The following is an 18,521-nucleotide window of genomic DNA, read 5'->3' as shown; positions in this document are numbered from 1 at the left end:
GTTACAGGTAGCCAGCCCTCTTAGAGCCATTAACAGTTTGGGGGGGAGGAGCAGTGGACTTTCATCACTGAATGGGGTTAGGGGCTTGGTCAACAGTGTTCATGGTCATGCATGAACATGCACACACACATACAACACGTATTTCAAATTATGGTCCCTACTGAATTAAAGATAATCTCCAAATAACAAATGATGTATCATTTCTATTTTAATTTGGAATATGATTTTAGATGAACATGTGGATATTGGTCTATCAGGTGTTTTTGGAATACATAATAATTCAAATAGTAAAGACCTGATCTTAGGAGAACATAATAGTAGTCCACCTTTTGTATATTGCCTACTTGTCCAGATTTTATAGTTTTCTAGAACTCTGGGCTAAATATCGCAAAAACTTTAGTAATCTTATTCAGGATTGCCATAGTGTCTTGTTTAAATTCAGGGATTAATGCTGTTTAAAAGTTCCTGAAGGCATGGCCATTCAACAGTCACCTAAACTGGTCAATGCTATTAGACCAGAGAAAAGAACAATTAGGATCCATGAGCTGATGCATAATTTATTATAAAAAAGCTTATTAGTTCTGGTAAATAAGAGGATTCAGTGAGAATAGACATCCTGCAGACACTTGTTCATTCATCCATATATACATGTTTTAAAGTTGCTGTGTGTTTATGTTGAAGAAGGGGTGTTGAGCATCATAGATAAGGAAAGCATGGATAGAGCCTGTTACCTACAAGGTAAAATTTTTTTCTTCCCAGAAAACCCTTGTTGCAGTAGGTCCTTTTATCCGAAAATGCCTCATGTTGTTCAAGTCTTTTGTCCTGGCTTTACTACTCAGCTGCCTCTTTGAACTTGGGCAGAAGTCCCTTTCCCTCTTGGGGCCATAGTTTCTTCATCCATAAAATGAGAATTTTGGATGAGAATATTTATCAAGTCCCTTCTAAATCCTGTGACTTTTGTTTTATGCCCTACTTTGCCCATCCATTAAGAAACAATTTACCCCAGTTAATTCTTGGACATTCCTTACTGGGATAGACTCTTTAGCCATATTGTGTTCTTTGATGCTAGAAGCATCAGGTGCAACAGTTGGCCTTTTCTTATTCTCAGAAATATTTATAGAGATGATGGTCATTCACTAAGATGATCTGCATAGAGTAATATTTGACATTTCAGTTTATGTAGTCCTTAGCTCTTCCTATATTTACAGCTTATAAGGAAGTAAATACAAAATGACCCTCTGAGCTGGACTTTTCCCTTCTGCTTCTGCAGTGATGATGGAGGGACAGAGGAGGGGCCAGAAACTTCATTTCACCAAGCACTTATTGATAAGTATCTACTACGGGTCAAGCCCTGTGCTAGGTGATAGGGATATAAAGATGAAAACAAAGGTGGTCCCTTCCCTCGAGGAGCTTATTTTCTGTTGGAAGAAGTCAAGTTGTTTATAAATATTAACTTTAATAAGAGATCCTTGATAAGCAGCTGACATGCTCCTTCAGAATCAGCGTCATACTCATATTGACATTCTTTCTGTAACTGAAACCAGGAGATAAAAATAAAGGTGGATCTGAAGCAAAAGATCGTTCATAGGTTCCCTCTGTTTGGGCAAATAAAAGAATGATTTTATATAAAAACAAAAACAAATAACATTTCATAAGACACTTTGCCATTTTAAATGGCAGACTTTATAATATGTAAAAAGACAGACATCTGTTGTAGAGGATGACGAATGAGAAATCCTGGCAAGATCCCAATAAGACCCTCCAGATTCAGTTCACATATATTTTAATATGTAGTGACTTCAGTGCAAAGGTGTGGGCATAAGGGCACCTTGGAAATGTGGCTCAGGAGTAAGAAACAAAAGGGGCCAGAGGCGTCTAGACTCCACTGAGGCCTTATGCCTTTTTATCGTTAATATTTTATTGAAGAAGAGAGTCAGGAGATGCTGAATGACATAAAAAAGTTGATTTTATCTTGACAGGAAACAGTTGATTATAACGTGACACTCATTTGCAAACCAACTGTTCACATAGTAATAATCATCATTATTATCAACATTAAGGAGAAAAAATAAAAATGAAGAATGATGGTCAGCAGTCTGTCTCAGTCAGTTTTAGCCTCCAGAATGGGAAATGGGTAAAAGAACATTGACATAGACTATCACCATTTTCTAAAGAAGTCTAAACAATGCAAATCAGCCATCATAACAAGGAGATGAAAAAAGCCTAGAAACCACCTTACCAGTAAACACTTCCTTTTTATACCAAGTAGAGAAATTTGGTAGTTAACATTACTGATTTAGGATCTAAATTTGTTTATAAAATTTTATGCCAGAAGTCGCTGTGTTGGTTGGTTTTTCTGAATTGTTTTTTTTTAATATTTGTTACAAGGGAAGGTTTCTAGGTAGGAAAAGGGAGAACAGGGCATATTCAGAAACAGATTGAATGTAAAAATAAAACATTGTTAAATCTAAAAAGAAAATCTTGCAGAGGATGGTGGAAGGTTATGAACATCTTTAAAAAAACAGTAGGTGGTATAGCAAAAAACAGGTTGATGAGAGAGACCTTGTTAAGCTAAATTTTCATGAGAGCTTTTAAGGATGAAACTGGAAAGACAGCAAAAAAAGATGGAAAGACCTGTTATAATGACTATAAACAGCCCTTCCCCTAACTTAATGGTGGTGGAGCCATCATACTTGGGCTCTAACCTCATAATCCTCAGGGGCTACATGAGGAAGTAGAAAAAGCACTAACAATTATAAATGGTGGGAAGGGCATCTATCTATGCATATTCATCCATTTGTAGCCAGAAGGGGTCTGTGCCCGAGATGATTCAGTTCTGAGTATGTTATTGTCTGGAGCCTCCAGAGATTCGAGAAAAGGGGAGGATACCAGCGAGATCCTTGGAGAAAAATCACTTGTGTTATTACTCCCTTCCTCCTTCCCCCAGTGATTAAGAAAATACCAGGAACACCTGAGCTCAATGCTTATGTTTCCCTTTCTGCAAAATCTTCATGAGAATAATCTCTATACTTATTTAAAACATTCATCCTTGATGCAGGTAAAAGTGAACAGGTGGGCTTTTGGCAGTTAGTATTCTCTAGCAGGCCATGAGTTAATAGATGATTTGATTCTAAATAATGATAGCATTTTATCATTTATCTTCTCTTGGATTCCAAGTCTTTTAAATGTTTTATTAAAATGTAATCTCCTCTGATGCTTTCTTACATGTTTCCTTATTCCTTTCTAGGCCGTGTTGTATAATGACCGCTCTGTCCTGGAAAATCATCATGCTGCTGCTGCTTGGAACCTGTTCCTTTCTCGACCTGACTTCAACTTTCTCAGTAACCTTAATCAACCAGAGTTCAAGCACTTTCGTTACTTAGTGATTGAAGCCATTCTGGCTACAGATCTCAAAAAGCATTTTGATTTCCTTGCTGATTTTAATACTAAGGTTTGTTGTATGAGTTTCTACCTAAACTTCGGGGTAGAAATATTACTGTGTCTTGTTTGTTTAAGTAAGTTGGATTAGAAAGGAGGTTCTCTCTGTCTAGCTCTTTTGTTTTTATAGCACATCCATTTCTGAATATATCCCTTTGCTACCCAGTGTGCCAGCCCTTATGACAAAAGATTCGAAAATTAGTTCAGCAAGACCACCCCACACATTGTATCTAAAAGTCTGTAAGGTCGTCGACGGTCTATCCCTTGCTTCTGTGATGGATTTTCTTAACTTCGTTTTAGGCTCACTCAGTCCTTCCAGTTCTTAGTGTTCATGTGCATTTTGTTGGTATTTTTTGGCTGTGATTTTTTTGTGCTTTTTTGAAATCTTTGATATTGTTGCTGACAGCACACTAAGTCTCTTACATTCCGATATTCTAATTTGTTTAGCCATTTTTCCTGTTCTTGGCTCCCCCAGAAGCTGTTGCTTTGAATATTTTAGTGGACATGGGACCTTTCCTTCTGTCTCTGATCTCCTTGGGGAGCCCTTCTAGCAATGGGGTCTCAGAGACAGAGGGCATGGAAAGTGGAATTGCTCTTTTACATAATTACCTGTTGCTTTTCACAACAGTTAGTTCATTTCAGAACTCTGCCAGCAATGGATTAGTGTCTGTATTTTGTTTAATTCAGAAAATTAGAAGTCTTTTATGGGAAAGTTTTATAAGACTCAGTGATAACCTTTATTACTGATCATGCCTTGTCAACTCCCAACAACGATCTACTTCCTTTGCTGTTATACTTTTTTTTAAATAGAGGACTTTATTTTATTTTATTTTTTTTTGCTTTTTGGAGGGGGGAAGGTAGGGCAATTGGAGTTCAGTGACCTGCCCAAGGTCACACAGCTAGTTTTTGTGTTAAGTGCGTGAGGCTGGATTTGAACTCAGGTCCTCCTGATTCCAGGGCTGGTGCTCTATGCACTGCACCATCTAGCCGCCCCCTTTGCTGTTATTCTTATGCTGCTAAACAAAGCTGGAGGGAATTATGAGGCTGTGCTGACTTGGTTCCCTACATATTTGTCATAAAATCTCAGTTGTGTTGTCACTCTAGCAAGGCAGTTGTTTTGTTGTTCAGTCATCAAGTTGTGTCCAGTTCTTCGTGATGATAGCACGCCAATACTTGCCATCGGGTTTCCTTGGCAAAGATATTGGAGTGCTCTGCCATCTCCTTCTCCAGTGAATTGAGGCACTTGTCTAGGATCACACAGTTAGCGAGTGTCTGAGGTCAGATTTGAACTCGGGTCTTCCCTGGTTCTAGGGCCAACACTGTTTCCTGAGTCACCTCCCTGCCTCATTCTGCTTCTCCCAAATCAAATCACTTCACAGTCTCCATACTTGATGTCCCAAACCTCACATCTTTTTAGGCCTCCCTACCATGCATGTCAGCTGAAGACCATTACTAACAACTAACAAAAAACATTAAGACCATTTACTGAGAGCTTCTTCTTACCTCCAACTTATCATGTAGACATCTTCCTTCATTATATCTGCCGTCTCTGTGGTCTCAGATGAAGAGATGACCTTTCTCCTTGCCTAGGCCATCTCCTTACATCTTTGATCTTTTCCTCTCTCGTCTTCTCTAGTATACCGACCTCACTTCCCTTCTTTTTCTCTCTGTGCATCGTCTCCTTTCCTGCTACATAGAAACACTCATATCTCCTCAGTAGTTGAAACCCTTACTTGATCTGACCATCCCCTCTAGTGATCGTCCTTTATCTCTGCCCCTCTTTGTGGCCAAATTTCTTGAGAAAGCTGTCTATATTAGGTCTTGTCTTATTCTCTTTTAAATTACCCTTTCTAATACTTCTTCTAACCATACTGTTCAATTGAAACTGTAGTCTTCAAAGTGACTAATGGCCTTTTCTTAGTCTGTCTATCCTCCTTGACCTTTCTGTAACCTTTGACATTGTTGATCACCTTTTCCTTCTGGGTACTCTCTTTTCTTTGGGTTTTCCTGATCTTTTACTTTCTCCATTCTTCTCCTGTGATCTTCCTGTGGATCATATCCACTAATCATAAATGTCCCCACTGCTCTGTCTTCATCAGTTCCCATGGTTCAGTTACTGCCTCTATGTAGATGATTCCCACACGTGTCTATCCAGCCCTGCTTCATATCCTGGCCTCATCCCTTGCCAGTTGCCTTTTGGACAGTTCAGACCTGATGCCCCATAGGCACATCCAATCTAACATATCCACAAACATATGTCATTATCTTTCCTTCCTGACCTCCCCCTTCCCAACTTCCCTCTCACTGTCAAGGGGGCCGCCATCCTTCCAGTCATCATGAGAGTCATTAGCTGACTCCTCACTCTCACTCTATTTTCAATTAATTAACAGATTTTGAAATTTCTGTCTTTGCAACATCTCTCAGAAAAGTCTCTCTTTCTCCGCTTCCACAGAAATCACTTAGGTCAGACTCTCATCCCCTCCCACCAGGATTATTATCTCAGTAACCTTTTAACTTGCTCTCTTCAAAAATTTCCCCACTCCACTCCATTCTCCACTCATATGCCAGTTACTTTTCCACCAGGTAACTCTGCTGTATCACTTCAATGGTTCCCTCTTACCTCTGGGACCAAATAGCCCTTTGTTAACTGGTGCAATCCCAGATCCAGGCCCTGGGCTAGTATATGTTCATTGTCACCACTGACCCAGTGTCACAAGTGGGCCTGGAACTCAGGGCTTCTGGCCTCCCAGGCTGACGTTGTCCACTTTCTATTACTGTCATCATGTTTGGTAGTCATAAATATAATTGAGAGGAAGCATAGCCTTGTGGATAGAGAGCTGGTCTCTGAGCCAGCCTGGCTTCACAGCCTATTTCTGATGCATACTAGCCATGTGATACTAGGCAAATCACTTAACTACGCATTAAACCTTCAAGGCTTTCAGCTGCCAAGAAGGTGCTGATTTGCCTTTGTAGAGGGGCTTTCTTCATGTCTACTAGTGAAATCACAGTTCCAGGCCCTATTTCATCTCAAATTGTAACTTATTACTAAAAATGGTCATTGAACTCTTTAGCTTGACAGAACTACTTGGGGAAGTTTGCTTTCTTGAGGGACAGAAAATTGTAACATTGCCTTAGAGGAGAGGAAACGTCACAGGTGCTTGTTAAGAACTTAAGGAAATTACTGTCTCTCTCATTTGCACGAGAACCATGGTCAGGCTTGGGGGGAGCAATGATGTGTGACGCTTACAGAATCCTCCTCTTTCCTCAAAGGCCAATGACGTGAACAGCCCTGGCATACAGTGGAACAGTGAAGATGACCGGCTCCTCGTGTGCCAGGTGTGCATCAAGTTGGCCGATATAAATGGTCCGGCCAAAGCCCAAGACCTTCACGTGAGGTGGACAGAAGGTATTGTCAGTGAGTTTTATGACCAGGTAAGTCCCGATGTAAGCGGGGTGCCTGGAAAAGTAGCTGTCACATCACATGCTTCTTCTGGAGGGATGCTCTGTTGGGTGTTTGGGCCCAGGGGAGGGAAGGGATGCCCTCAGTTTCCCATTCTCCTTTCCAAGCCCATTTGGCTTTTACCAGAAGAAATGAGAACAAGAATCAGCTCCCATTACTGAAGGCTAGTTTGGGTCTGGTCTTGTCCAGAGGTGAGGCGAGTTTAGCTTACAAGAGTGAATGAATAAGAAAGCATTTTTAAAGCATGCATCCTCTGTGTGCCAAGTAGTATTCTAAGAGGTGGGGATACAGATAGAAAAGAAGAGACCATTCTTTGTTCCATGGAGATCCCACTCTTACTGGGAGTGGGGGGCAGCCCATCCAAGTGAGCTCAGGCTCAGGGAGAATGTAGAGGCCTTGAAGGCCTAAGGGCACAACAGCTGGCAAAGCCCATAGGGTCCTTGGGCAGCAGCAGATCAGGGGACTGCTCTTGGGGGTCTTCCATCTTCCTAGAAGGAAGAGTTGGTGCCCCCCCCATTTCATCCCATTCATGTGAGCATTCAGATGTCCTGGGTGGCCCAGGCCAGGAGAAGGGGAAAGACAAGAGTACAGGGATGGTCAAAGTACTATGTTCTAAAATAATTGCTGGGCAAGATTTTGTAGTCTACTAGAGATCATTGAGTCTCCCCCCCTTTTCCAGATGGGAAAACAGGTTAAATCACTTTACATAAAATAACCTAGCTAGTAAGTGGCAAAACTAGAAGTGAAACCTAGGCCCTGTGACTTGAATCCCAGCACTCCCCACTCCAGCTCATTGCCTTGGGAGACGAACAGCCAAGAGAGCTAGGGTGGGGAGTAGGTCATGGGTAAAGACACACTGCTTTTTTCTTCTTATATAGTCCTAAGAGCATAGAAGCACAGATTTAGAGCTGGGACTTTAGTGGTCATGAAGTCCGACTCCTTTATTTATAGATGGGGAAACAGAAGCCCAGAAAGGGGTAGGGCTTGTTCATTGTCCCCCAATTAACAAATATATGAGGTAGGATTTGAACCCATGCTTTTCTGACTACAATTCCAGCTCTGTCTGCTACACCATGCTGCCTAGTCTCTTATTCTTTTATCATTGATCTTTCTGTTTTTTTTGTCTTCTAAAGTTCCACATTTAAAAACACTGTCTCTGCTGCATACACAGCTGTGATCCCTAGTGCTTCTTCTTCTGACTCCTGGGAAAGGAGAGAAGGGCCTGAGAACACTGGGTATGAGGCAGGAGTCTATAGAACTCATTGCTTGCTAGCCAACTCTTGGTCAAAGGCCACTGGGCCCAGAGTCAGGCCCATCATCCAACAAGGACAGTAAGGTCAAAAAGCCTCTTCCCTCCAGAACGCTATTTCTGGGAGCCAGGACTAGGACACCAGATGGTTAGGGTTAGGATCCTAGTAGAGATGATAGGGTTATACTGAGCCATTCACAGTATCTTTCCTCGGAGCACATGTTGACCAAGAGCATGCACTTGCAGGATAGTTACATCTCGAATTCATGGCAGGTGGCCAAAACAAAGCCAGCTGACCTGGGGGGGGGGCACCCACCTCAACCAGTGAGTCATAGATAATCATGTCCACAATTTAATTCCTAGGTTTGAAAATACCCAAGTCTACAAGCCTTTTGTTAACTATTTCAGTTGTAATGCTCTCTACTGGATTTCTGGTTGCTCTCCCTGACTTGGTTCCCTCTCCACTCCAAACCATTCTTCATCCAGTCTTCCTAAAGCTCAGGTCTGCCGTGTCACAGACTCCCATCCCCCATTCAGTACTTCTTCTCTTTAGTGTTTCCAGTCTTCTTATCCCTTATCTCCACATGCTTTGTGATCAGCGTGATCACACTCAGTGACCATGAGCCATTGATGGCAGTGGCCTCCTCACTGCTACTTGAGTGAGACTCTCCATCTCCCGACTCCAGGCATTTTCACTGGCTGACTCTCAGGCATGGAGCTTTCCCTATCATCCTTGCCATCTCTTGGCTTCCTTCAAGTCCCAGCAAAGATCTCGCCTTCTATAGGAAGCCTTTCGTGGTCCTCTGGCATGCCTGTGTCTTCCTTCTGCTGATCCTCTCCAACTTATTTTGTCTAGATCTGGTCTGTCCTATGTTGGCTGTGTGTCATCTCCCCCGTTAGACAGGGAACTCCTGGAAACGAGGCTGTCTGGTGCCTTTCTTGGTAGGGCTTCCTGCATTTCCAGTAACATCGTAGATAAGTGCTTGTTGACTGAATTGTTGACTGCATTTGGCAAAGGCCATACACAATGTGTGCTCATATCTGATTTCCAGGTTCAGATAACTCATTATTGAATCTGGATATGGGTATACTTGGAGATCTTTCCCACATTATCCTGGGTTGATATAAACTCATTAGCTCAATGGAGAATCTCTGGAAGAGGACATTCAGGTCTTTCAGTATATAGTCACCTTTAACTTCAGAACTAATTATCATCAGTGGAGTGAGTGATTGGATGCTTGCTTCTGTTCAGAGCTTGGAACCTAGTAGGTACTTAATAGACATCAACTGACTGAATACTCAGATGGCACCAGGCTGCACGTCCTGAGCTCTTAACCTGCCCTTCATGCTGGGGATGCAAGAGCTTCACAGAAAGAGTTTATAATCATTAGCTCAAAAGTATTTGAAATGCATAAAAGTGGCCTTTTCAAAGCACATCCCAGGTGTGTTTTATTCAGTGTCCACAATCGTAGAGCTTGTACCATGAAGGTAGATACTAGACTTTTCTGGGGACGCCCTTGCTTGGATAATCCTACTTTTGTCTATTTTGGTCACTGGGTTTCACTCAGTGTTGAAGCAAAGGTGATGACTCTTTCTGTGACTGTTTTTAAAACAATGTGAGGGTGCCTTCTCCTATTAGGCATTCCTCTTTCTTCCCTCACATACAGTTGCTAGCTTACAAAGAAATAATCAGATACCATACAAAGTGCCCTCAAGTACTTCTTACCCTCCATCCCATTCTGGCCTTGCCCTCAGTCCCCAGGATACTTGGGACCGTCACAAATTCAAGCATGGCAAAGAAAAAACTATGCGTGTTGGGTTTTTTCTGACATCCATGGATTTTCTCTTCCAGGAAGGCTTAGCTACAGTGTTATCACTTGAGCAGAGCCCTCTCGAGGATTTTTAATTAGTCTCTGTTCTTAATTCCAAAGAATTCCCAGTACTTTTTCCTGCAGAAAAATTTCCTAAATAGTCTTCTCTTCATCATTCCTAGTGGAACAGTGTAGGATTCAGGAGACCCACAGGAGCAGAGCATCTGATACTTTCCTTCCTGTTATCTGTTCCCAACATTATCTGTGAGAGCTGGACCAGCTCCCTCATTTTATAGATAGGACGGTGAGGCCCAGAGAGGGATCACAATGGCAAGAGAACCAAAGTTCAAGCTCAGATCAGTGACTCCTCCAGGACTGAGAGTTGTAACTTCCTGGGCCAGACATGGAGTGACTACTCACCCACTGTCATATAGGTAAACTGTCACTGCTTTCTGTGCATTACACTGCAGAGTCCAGCCTTTATAAAATATCCAGACATTTAAAAAATCATAATCCTTACACCAGAAGAATTCTCTAAAATTTAGGGATGTATGATATAAAGCTGTGATTAATTCTAGTATCATCATAATAATGTGATATAGTGGAAACAACACTAGCTTGAATCCTGGTTCTGTCACCATTTTCATCCATCTCTGGGCCTCACCTTCCTATCTGTAGAATGAGGGAGTTGGTTCAGCTCTCTTGCCCAAAGTCACATGGCTAGTAAGTGTGTCAAGTGTCTGAGGTCGGATTTGAACTCACGGCCTCCTGACTCCAGGGCCGGCACTGTATTCACTGTGCCACCTAGCTGCCCCCTCATTACTTTCTAAAGGCCTGGATGTGCTTATGTGGGCTTAGAATCACAGCTGTAGCAAACTTTTTTTTCATTTTTCAAATGCTTTATTAATTTCTGATTTACTCATTCATTTCCACCAGATTTTGAGTTACAAAATTTCTCCCCGTTTTTCCCCTATCCACCGCCCCAAAATAGCAGTCCCATAGGATATCCCCTCCTCCAATCTGCTCTCTCCCTTATCTTCTACCATACCCCCTTCGACTTTTCCAGTAGGGCATGGTGGATTTCTATGCCCCAGTGCCTGTATATCTTATTTCCCAATTACATGTAAAATAGTATTAATATAGTGTGTGTATGTATGTATATATACATACATACATACATTCACACACACACACACACACACACACACATATATATATATATATATATATATATATATGTAATTTTTAACATTTGATTTTAAAACTTTGAATTCCAGATTCATTCTCTTCCTCCCTTGTCACTCACCCTTACTGGGAAGATAAGCAGTTCAGTATAGGTTGTACATGTGTAGCTAATGCAAAACATTAACATAGTAGATATATTGTAAAAGACTGACTATGTTTCCCTCCCTCCTATCCCACCTCCCACTTGTTCTATTTTCTACTTTGATCCTGTCCCTTTTCAAAAGTGGGTGCTTCCAACTTCCCTGCCCCCCAGCCTGCCCTCCCTTCCATCATCCCCCCTCTGATCCCCTTCCCCCCTACTCTCCTGTAGGGTGAGATACCCTATTTAGTGTGTATTTAATTCCCTCCCTGAGCCAAATTCAATGAGAATAAGGTTGACCCATTCCCTTTTGCCTTCCTGTTCTTCCCCTCCATTATAACCATTTTCCCTTGCCTCTTCTTTATGAGATAGTTTACCCCATTCTGTCTCTCTCCATCTCCTCTCATTATATTCCTCTCTCACCTCTTAATTTCACCTTTTAAGTATCATCCCTTCCTATTAAATTGGTCCTGTAACCTCTATCTATGTATACCTGTAAACATATACACACACACATTCACATATGTATTCATACACCCGTATACCCTCTGATATAGACACACACACACACACACACATATATGTATATATTTCTGTTCCCTTCAACTATTTTCATACTGAGAAAAGTTTCATCAGTTACAATTATCATTATTCCATGTAGGAATGTTAATAGTTAAACTTTGATAAGTGGCTTATGATTTCTTTTCCCTGTTTACTTTCTAATGATTCTCTTGCTTCTTGTATCTGAATGTCAAATTTTCTATTCAACTCTGTTTTTTTCATCAAGAATGCTTGAAAGTCCTCTATTCCACCGAATGACCATATTTTCCCCTGAAAGATGATACTTAGTTTTGCTGGGTAGGTGATTCTTGGTTTTAATCCCAGTTCCTTTGACCTCCAGAATATCTTATTCCAGGCCCTTCGATCCCTCGGTGTAGAAGCTGCCAGATCCTATGTTATCCTGATTGTGTTTCCACAATATTCAAATTGTTTCTTCCTGGCTGCTTGTAATATTCTCTCCTTGATCTGGGAATTCCGGAACCTGGCTATAATATTCCTAGGAATTTTCTTTTTGGGATGTTTTTCAGGAGGTGATTGGTGAATTCTTTCAACCTCTATTTTGCTTTCTGGTTCTAAAACATCAGGGCAATTTTCCTTGAGAATTTCTTGGAGGATGATTTCTAGGTTCTTTCTTTGATCATGGCTTTCAGGTCATCCAATAATTTTTAAATTATCTCTCCTGGATCTATTTTCTAGGTCAGTGGTTTTTCTCATGAGATATTTCACATTACCTTCTATTCTTTCATTTGTTTGGATCTATTTAACAGCATCTTGATTTCTCGTAATGTCACTAGCTTTCTTTTGCTCCATTCTAAATCTGAGGGAATGATTCTCCTCAGTGAGCTTTTGAGATTCTTTTTCCATCAGGCAAATTCGGCTTTTTAAGGCATTCCTCTCCTCATTGCCTTTTTGAGCCTCTTTTGCCATTTGGGTTAGTCTGTTTTTTAAGGTGTTATTTTCTTCAATCAGGCTGTTGACTCTCATTTCATAATTTTCTTCACCCTACACTGCAATCCAAATCCAAGCAGGTTAAAGCAAGAGTGATTACCCCTCAGACTGGTTGCTTGGTCCCCCTATACTCTGCAGGCCAGGACCTGAAGCTGCAACGTGGTGTGGGCTGTGCCAGGCATCTCAGTGGCTTCTCACCCTGGTGCAAAAGCCAACACTCTCCCAACTACTGGTTCCAAAGTTTACACTGCACTCACTGACCTCTCACTTTGTCCTTTGCATCTATGTGGTGATAATTCTGGAAATGGCCACAGCTGCTGCTGATATGGAGTCCCTCCAGCCGATGGCTGGTCAGGCCCTCTCTAGGGCTAAAACCTCCAGCTCATGCGGGCCTGGGGTTGGCTCCCAGAATGCTGCGCTGGCCGATTCCTGCTGGCCTGCTAGGCTGTCCTGAGCAGGAGGTTAGCTTCTCTGTCATTTTGTGGGTTCTGTAGTTCCAAAGTTTGTTCAGAGTCCCCTTTTACATGAATTGGGGTAGGTGGAAGCTGGAGCTGCGTCGAGGTCCTGTTTCTACTCCGCCATCTTGACTCTGCCCCTCCCCTCCCCCATAGCAAACTTCTTAAGATGTCAGCCAGCATGCTCTTTAAAGAGAATAAAGTACCATTCGTTTGGCTTCAGAATCAGAGGGAAACAGCTGACATACAAAAACCGTTTGACCTCACAACTCTGCTTCATCCCTGTCATTAAATGGAAACCACAACACTGATGATAAGTAACCAGCCTCCACGTGAATCTTTTGAAAGTCAGTGATAACTTAGATGAGAACTCTCTTGTGCCATGTTGGAGACTGGGGTTTGGGGTAAGGGAGGGAGCTTGGTAGTGGCTTTGAACACTGGAAAGATGTAAAATGCACCTTCTGTTTGTTCCTTAAACTATTCAGGGAGATGAAGAGGCCAGTCTTGGGCTGCCCGTCAGTCCCTTCATGGATCGCCACTGTCCACAGCTTGCAAAGCTTCAGGAATCTTTTATCTCTCACATAGTGGGGCCCCTGTGTAATTCCTACAACGCAGCAGGTTTGCTTCCTGGCCTGTGGATTGAGGAAGAGTGTGAAGATGCTGCAAGTGAGGAATTTTGTGAGGAATTACAGTCGGAAGAGGATAGAGCTCCTGCTCCTGGCCCTCTGGCTCCAGCTGCTTCTCCTTCTAGCGCCAGGCCAAGTAAGGCACCCACCCTTGTCGTGCTAGTGCATGCAGAATGTCACCAATGTGGCTTTCAGAAAGTTATTGCTCAAGCTCTTGTGTTCATTTGTAATAGATGACTTATTATTGTCATAGATGAATCTTTGTCATTATGGTGCTAAGATTTTAAAGCTGTATTTTGATTTTCACAGAACCACAACGAAAAAAAAAGGTCAAGTACCATAAGTTTTGCCAGCTAACGCAGCATCTGAATGAAAATCATCAGCTGTGGAAGAGGCTGGTTGAGAGAGGAAGTGAGGACTCTGCTGTAGACGTCAAGCTGGGTGTGGAAGGCCATAGTCCACTTCCATCTCCAACCAAAGAACTCTGAGTCATGGAGGAAGCAGTTAAGGGAGAAAAGCTGTTGCCACTCTCAGCACCGCCATCTTTCCGTTCATCAGCGCCATTGCCATCACCTCCACCAAGCTGAGGGAGGAGAAGGGAGGCTCCGTTGTTGCCTTCCCTTGGGAGAACGGGTGAAGGAGCTGTACTTGAAGAGGACTCTAAACCCTGGCCTCAGTTTCTTTACTGTGCTGACTTTAGACCAACCCAACTTCCGGGAGGTGAGAAGGCCTTCATACTGTGATAGGATCATCACTGTCCTAGCTGTATCACCATTCCTGTGCACTTGACCGCATGGAACAGAAAGCTGGGTTTAATCCTTCATAAATCTCACGATTGTAAAGTCTCTGAAAGCCCTACATTGTGGACAGATCTTCTGGTTCTAAAGCTTGGTCCCTAAAGGCTGGAATCCAGAGCTCATCCTTTCCACATGGTCCCAGCAAGTTGAGAAATGACTCTTCAACTGCCGAGGAGGCAGGACTTTGGGTTTGTGCAAGATAACTCTAATGATGAAGATGGCATTTGCAGTATAGTCATGGGAGGGTCTAGATGGTGTGTTCACTGCTACCCTCCCACCTCAGTTTTTCCGTAGGGGGGCTGTGACATCCACATTATATTCTGATTTTTAAAAATTATTCAGATGGATCAAGGTGCATAAACTTCTGATGCCTTTGGCTGTCCTACATCATTGTTGCAGTTTTACTGAAATGATTCAGGTTTGCAGTGAGCATCAAATTGTGTCTGTTTTAAACTTAAGCCTTGATGCTCCATGGTAGAATTTTTTAATCTTAAAGAGAGTTTTTTAAAGTCAGTACTGCTACATTTTTTCACTCTTACTCAGGATGAATGTTTTTAAAACATATTCCACTAAACTCATCAAACTCCAATCCCCTCCCACTGTTGAGCCTGAGCTATAACTTTATTAGTGTTATTCCTTCTGCATACGTACATTTTGAGACAGACCAAACCAAATCCTCATTCTTTTAGTTGAATTGAAATCCCCTCTGATCCTTACTGCAGAATATAATGCAAACCACTCCTACAAAAAGGTCATGAACAGCCAAAGGAAAAATCCTCTTGTGCTTGCATGCAGTAAATGCAGAGCTGGAGCAGCCATCTTCAGGCAGGATTCCTCTGGTCAGTGCACCTGAAGGGATGCTTGAGTGGCACCCATGCACCTGCCCCCTTTGAATCTGCTTCCCTCAATGCCCCAGTGCATTCTGGCTCGTGTAAGAAGAGGGTAAGATTAAGATGACTACTGTGTATTTATTCCTATTGCCTGGTTGTTGGTTTAGATTCAGGATCACCACATACTGTCTTTCTTTTGCTACCTAAAGTTACTTTTACCAGCCATCTTCCTAAAACGTCGTGGATGACAGTGGCAAAGATGGTTACAAAACACACGTGCAGCTTTTCGATAGCACTTGTAAGCTAGGACGGTTGCACACTCGTGATTCTGTGTGGGAAAAGCACGCAGAGTTAATCTTGAGTGTGCAGGGAAAGCACTGAAAGCTATCCATGCAAACAGAGGTGTGTGCAATAATGACTGACGGAGCTCAGTCTAGACCAATGGCATCTGGCTGTGCCCGTGAAGTACTCTGGTCTTTGGCGGTTTAAGTAGGTGTGTGACTTGGAGGGTGTCCTCTCAAGAGGACTTGTGACCATCTGACTGGAAGATGGGTCTCCATTTGCAAAAGATCCTGATGTAGGGTGCTCACACACCAGCAACCTCATCTGTAATGCCCAGGGTTTCCCCTGTCTGCCTCCCACTGTCCACAGACACATTCACCAGTTTTGCCAGCCTCAGAGGAGCACAATTGCTGTTGGTTCTGCACAGCCCACCCACCTGCTGTGGCAAAGCAGGCACTCACTGGAGCCCTTTGTGGTTAGGATTTGGAAGGGGAGGCAGGGGTGATTTAATGTACAGCTTTCATTTAGCTTCTCAATAGAAGCGTGTTATTCTTTTTTATTCTTTTAGAATATTCAGTTACTGGAATTTATTTTAAAATAATGGAATAATTTGACAATTGGCTGTTGATTTTTCAACATTAGAGCTTTTCAACTTTTTGTTCCTTGATTATGGCTTATAAACAAGTAACTTTAGCCCAAAGAAACTCTGCAAAGTATTTTTGTCCAATTTGTTACTTCCATAATCATAAGGAAGTGGTATATTAAATATTTTAAAGCTATCAATTGTCCCCAAGTGTAAATTTCTGCTGTGTGTGGGGAAGGGCATGGGGTCCATGCCAAAGTCCTATTGGGTACCTTTCTCAAAGTCTTGGCCCTCTGCTCCTCCAGGGAAGTCTAGCATATTACTTTGTGAGTCACCATAGCTGCCCTAAGCTAATATAGGGGAATTAATAAATACAAAATAAGAATCCTAGAAGCTGAGATAAGCCTTTGAGTTAGTCTAGTTCAAACCTGTTGTGCATCCCGAGTCCCTTCTATACACCATGATTTATCTGTTGTTGTGTATAGACCAGATAACCTGCCATCTGCCCAACAAGAACTGATTCCAAACTGACTGCCTTAGCCAGATGAGGGAAAATGGCCTTTGGAGCCCTGCTTCTCCTTTCAGTTCTCTTGAACCCCAGATTGAACTTGGTCTTTCAGGTACTTAAAACAAATGACCATCGATAGAAAGCAAAGATTTCCATGCTGTTGAGTCTATACTTTGCCCAGGAGTGAAGATTTCTTAATGTATTTTTGGTTCATTCAGCAGACACACACTTTCTCTCACTAACATAATTTGGAACCATCTTTGAATCAGAGAATATACCTAACCTCCCTGCCTAGTGGATGAAGAATCAGTCATTTCTGTGACAGACTCACACCTGCCAAGACTGCCGCTTCTGCTTTCAAGAAAGCTCTCATCACTAGGGGGCTCTTTTTAATTCAGCATTGGAATCTACCTCCCTTCAGTCTTCACCTAAACTCCCCTTTGCTGCTGGGCTACTTTAGAGCTCCCCATTGACCTGAACTCCCAGCTGATGGCACAAAGGGAGGGCCTTTCTCATTTTGGACAGTAGAGATTTCTCAGTCAAGTAGTCTAAAACTGCATGACTTTTTAGCAGCTGAAACACACTTTTTGCTCACACTGAAGTTTGTGATTAGCTACTAATATCTCCACCCAAAAACTACAGTGTGCAAAGGAGAACAAAATTTTTACTGGTTCTGGAGGTCACTATCAACAGAAACTACAGTGAGACCAAGTCATTAAAAACTGAAAGACAGGGTCCAAATGATGGGAGCTAACAATTTCCCTGACTGCTGGGAACGTTGTGTGTGGTCAGTTTGGATTTGAAGAGACTGACCGACCATAAAAGCAACCAGGCCAAAGAAATTCTGTATCAATATAATCATACACTTTTCTATCTAAGTTTACATGTCAGATCTTAATATCAGTTTCCAAAGTGAAATCAGAGAGGTTATTTCTCTTTATATAAAAACACAGATATCTCCCATTGGCTTGAAGTGAAAGCATTTTGGTGTTGATCAGATTGGGAGGTGTAGCCCCATGGCCTGCTGGTTGTTGATTATGCCAGCTGTAGTCCTGCCCACAGCCACTCCTGTTGAGAGGTTTTAAATGGGGATAGCCTTCCTGAAGAGCAGTCACATCTTTTAGCTCCAGGATTGAACTGTGTGAATGAACTCCATTCTGCTTAATGTCAGATAAGAAACAGCATTCTCAAACTTGGGGTTTTGCAGCCTTAAACTTGAACCCCACTCAGTGACCATGTGATTTCTGGAGTTTGTTCCAGAGACCATTTCATACATCCCACTTTGGGTCAGAACCACTGAGAGGACGTAGAGTAAAGCAAAGACAAGGGCTTTGCTAAAAGGTCCTCAAGACAAGACTCGGGCCCAGCAACTTGAGCAAGACCACCAGTTTGCTTTCCCCCTTGAGCTGTAAGATTCGAGGTGTTCCTTTGAGGGGAAGACGGACCAAGTCTGTCTCTTCCAGTGACATGCTGACAAGAGGCAGGAAGCTGCTCCTCAGTTTCTGAGGGCCTCTGCCTTCCCTCCATTCCCTAGTGTGGGAAGGGCACTGGATTTGTATTCAGAGTGCTTGGGTTTATCTTATTTGTAAAGGAAAGGGTTGAACCAGCTGACCTCTGAGGTCCCAACACTAAATCTATCAGCTGTGCCC

The 18,521-nt window shown here is 42.4% G+C and overlaps 1 protein-coding gene across 1 annotated transcript in view; it reads left to right on the top strand.

Moving 5' to 3' along the window:
* Positions 1 to 16,558, top strand: part of PDE3B (phosphodiesterase 3B) — a 163,423-nt gene extending 146,865 nt beyond the window's left edge. The window contains exons 13-16 of the mRNA XM_069091150.1: positions 3,248 to 3,451; positions 6,709 to 6,870; positions 13,732 to 14,008; positions 14,182 to 16,558. Coding sequence (XP_068947251.1) covers positions 3,248 to 3,451; positions 6,709 to 6,870; positions 13,732 to 14,008; positions 14,182 to 14,360 — 822 coding nt within the window. The 3' untranslated portion in view covers positions 14,361 to 16,558. The remainder of the gene's footprint in view (positions 1 to 3,247; positions 3,452 to 6,708; positions 6,871 to 13,731; positions 14,009 to 14,181) is intronic.
* Positions 16,559 to 18,521: the final 1,963 nt, after the last annotated feature.

This window comes from Petaurus breviceps, unplaced genomic scaffold (assembly GCF_028583685.1).
Source record: "Petaurus breviceps papuanus isolate PSGF00001 unplaced genomic scaffold, PetGlider_PUasm1.0 188, whole genome shotgun sequence".
Taxonomy (NCBI): Eukaryota; Metazoa; Chordata; class Mammalia; order Diprotodontia; family Petauridae; genus Petaurus; species Petaurus breviceps.
The sequence above is the reverse complement of the archived record's forward strand: the minus strand, read 5'-3'. Positions and strand labels throughout refer to the sequence as shown.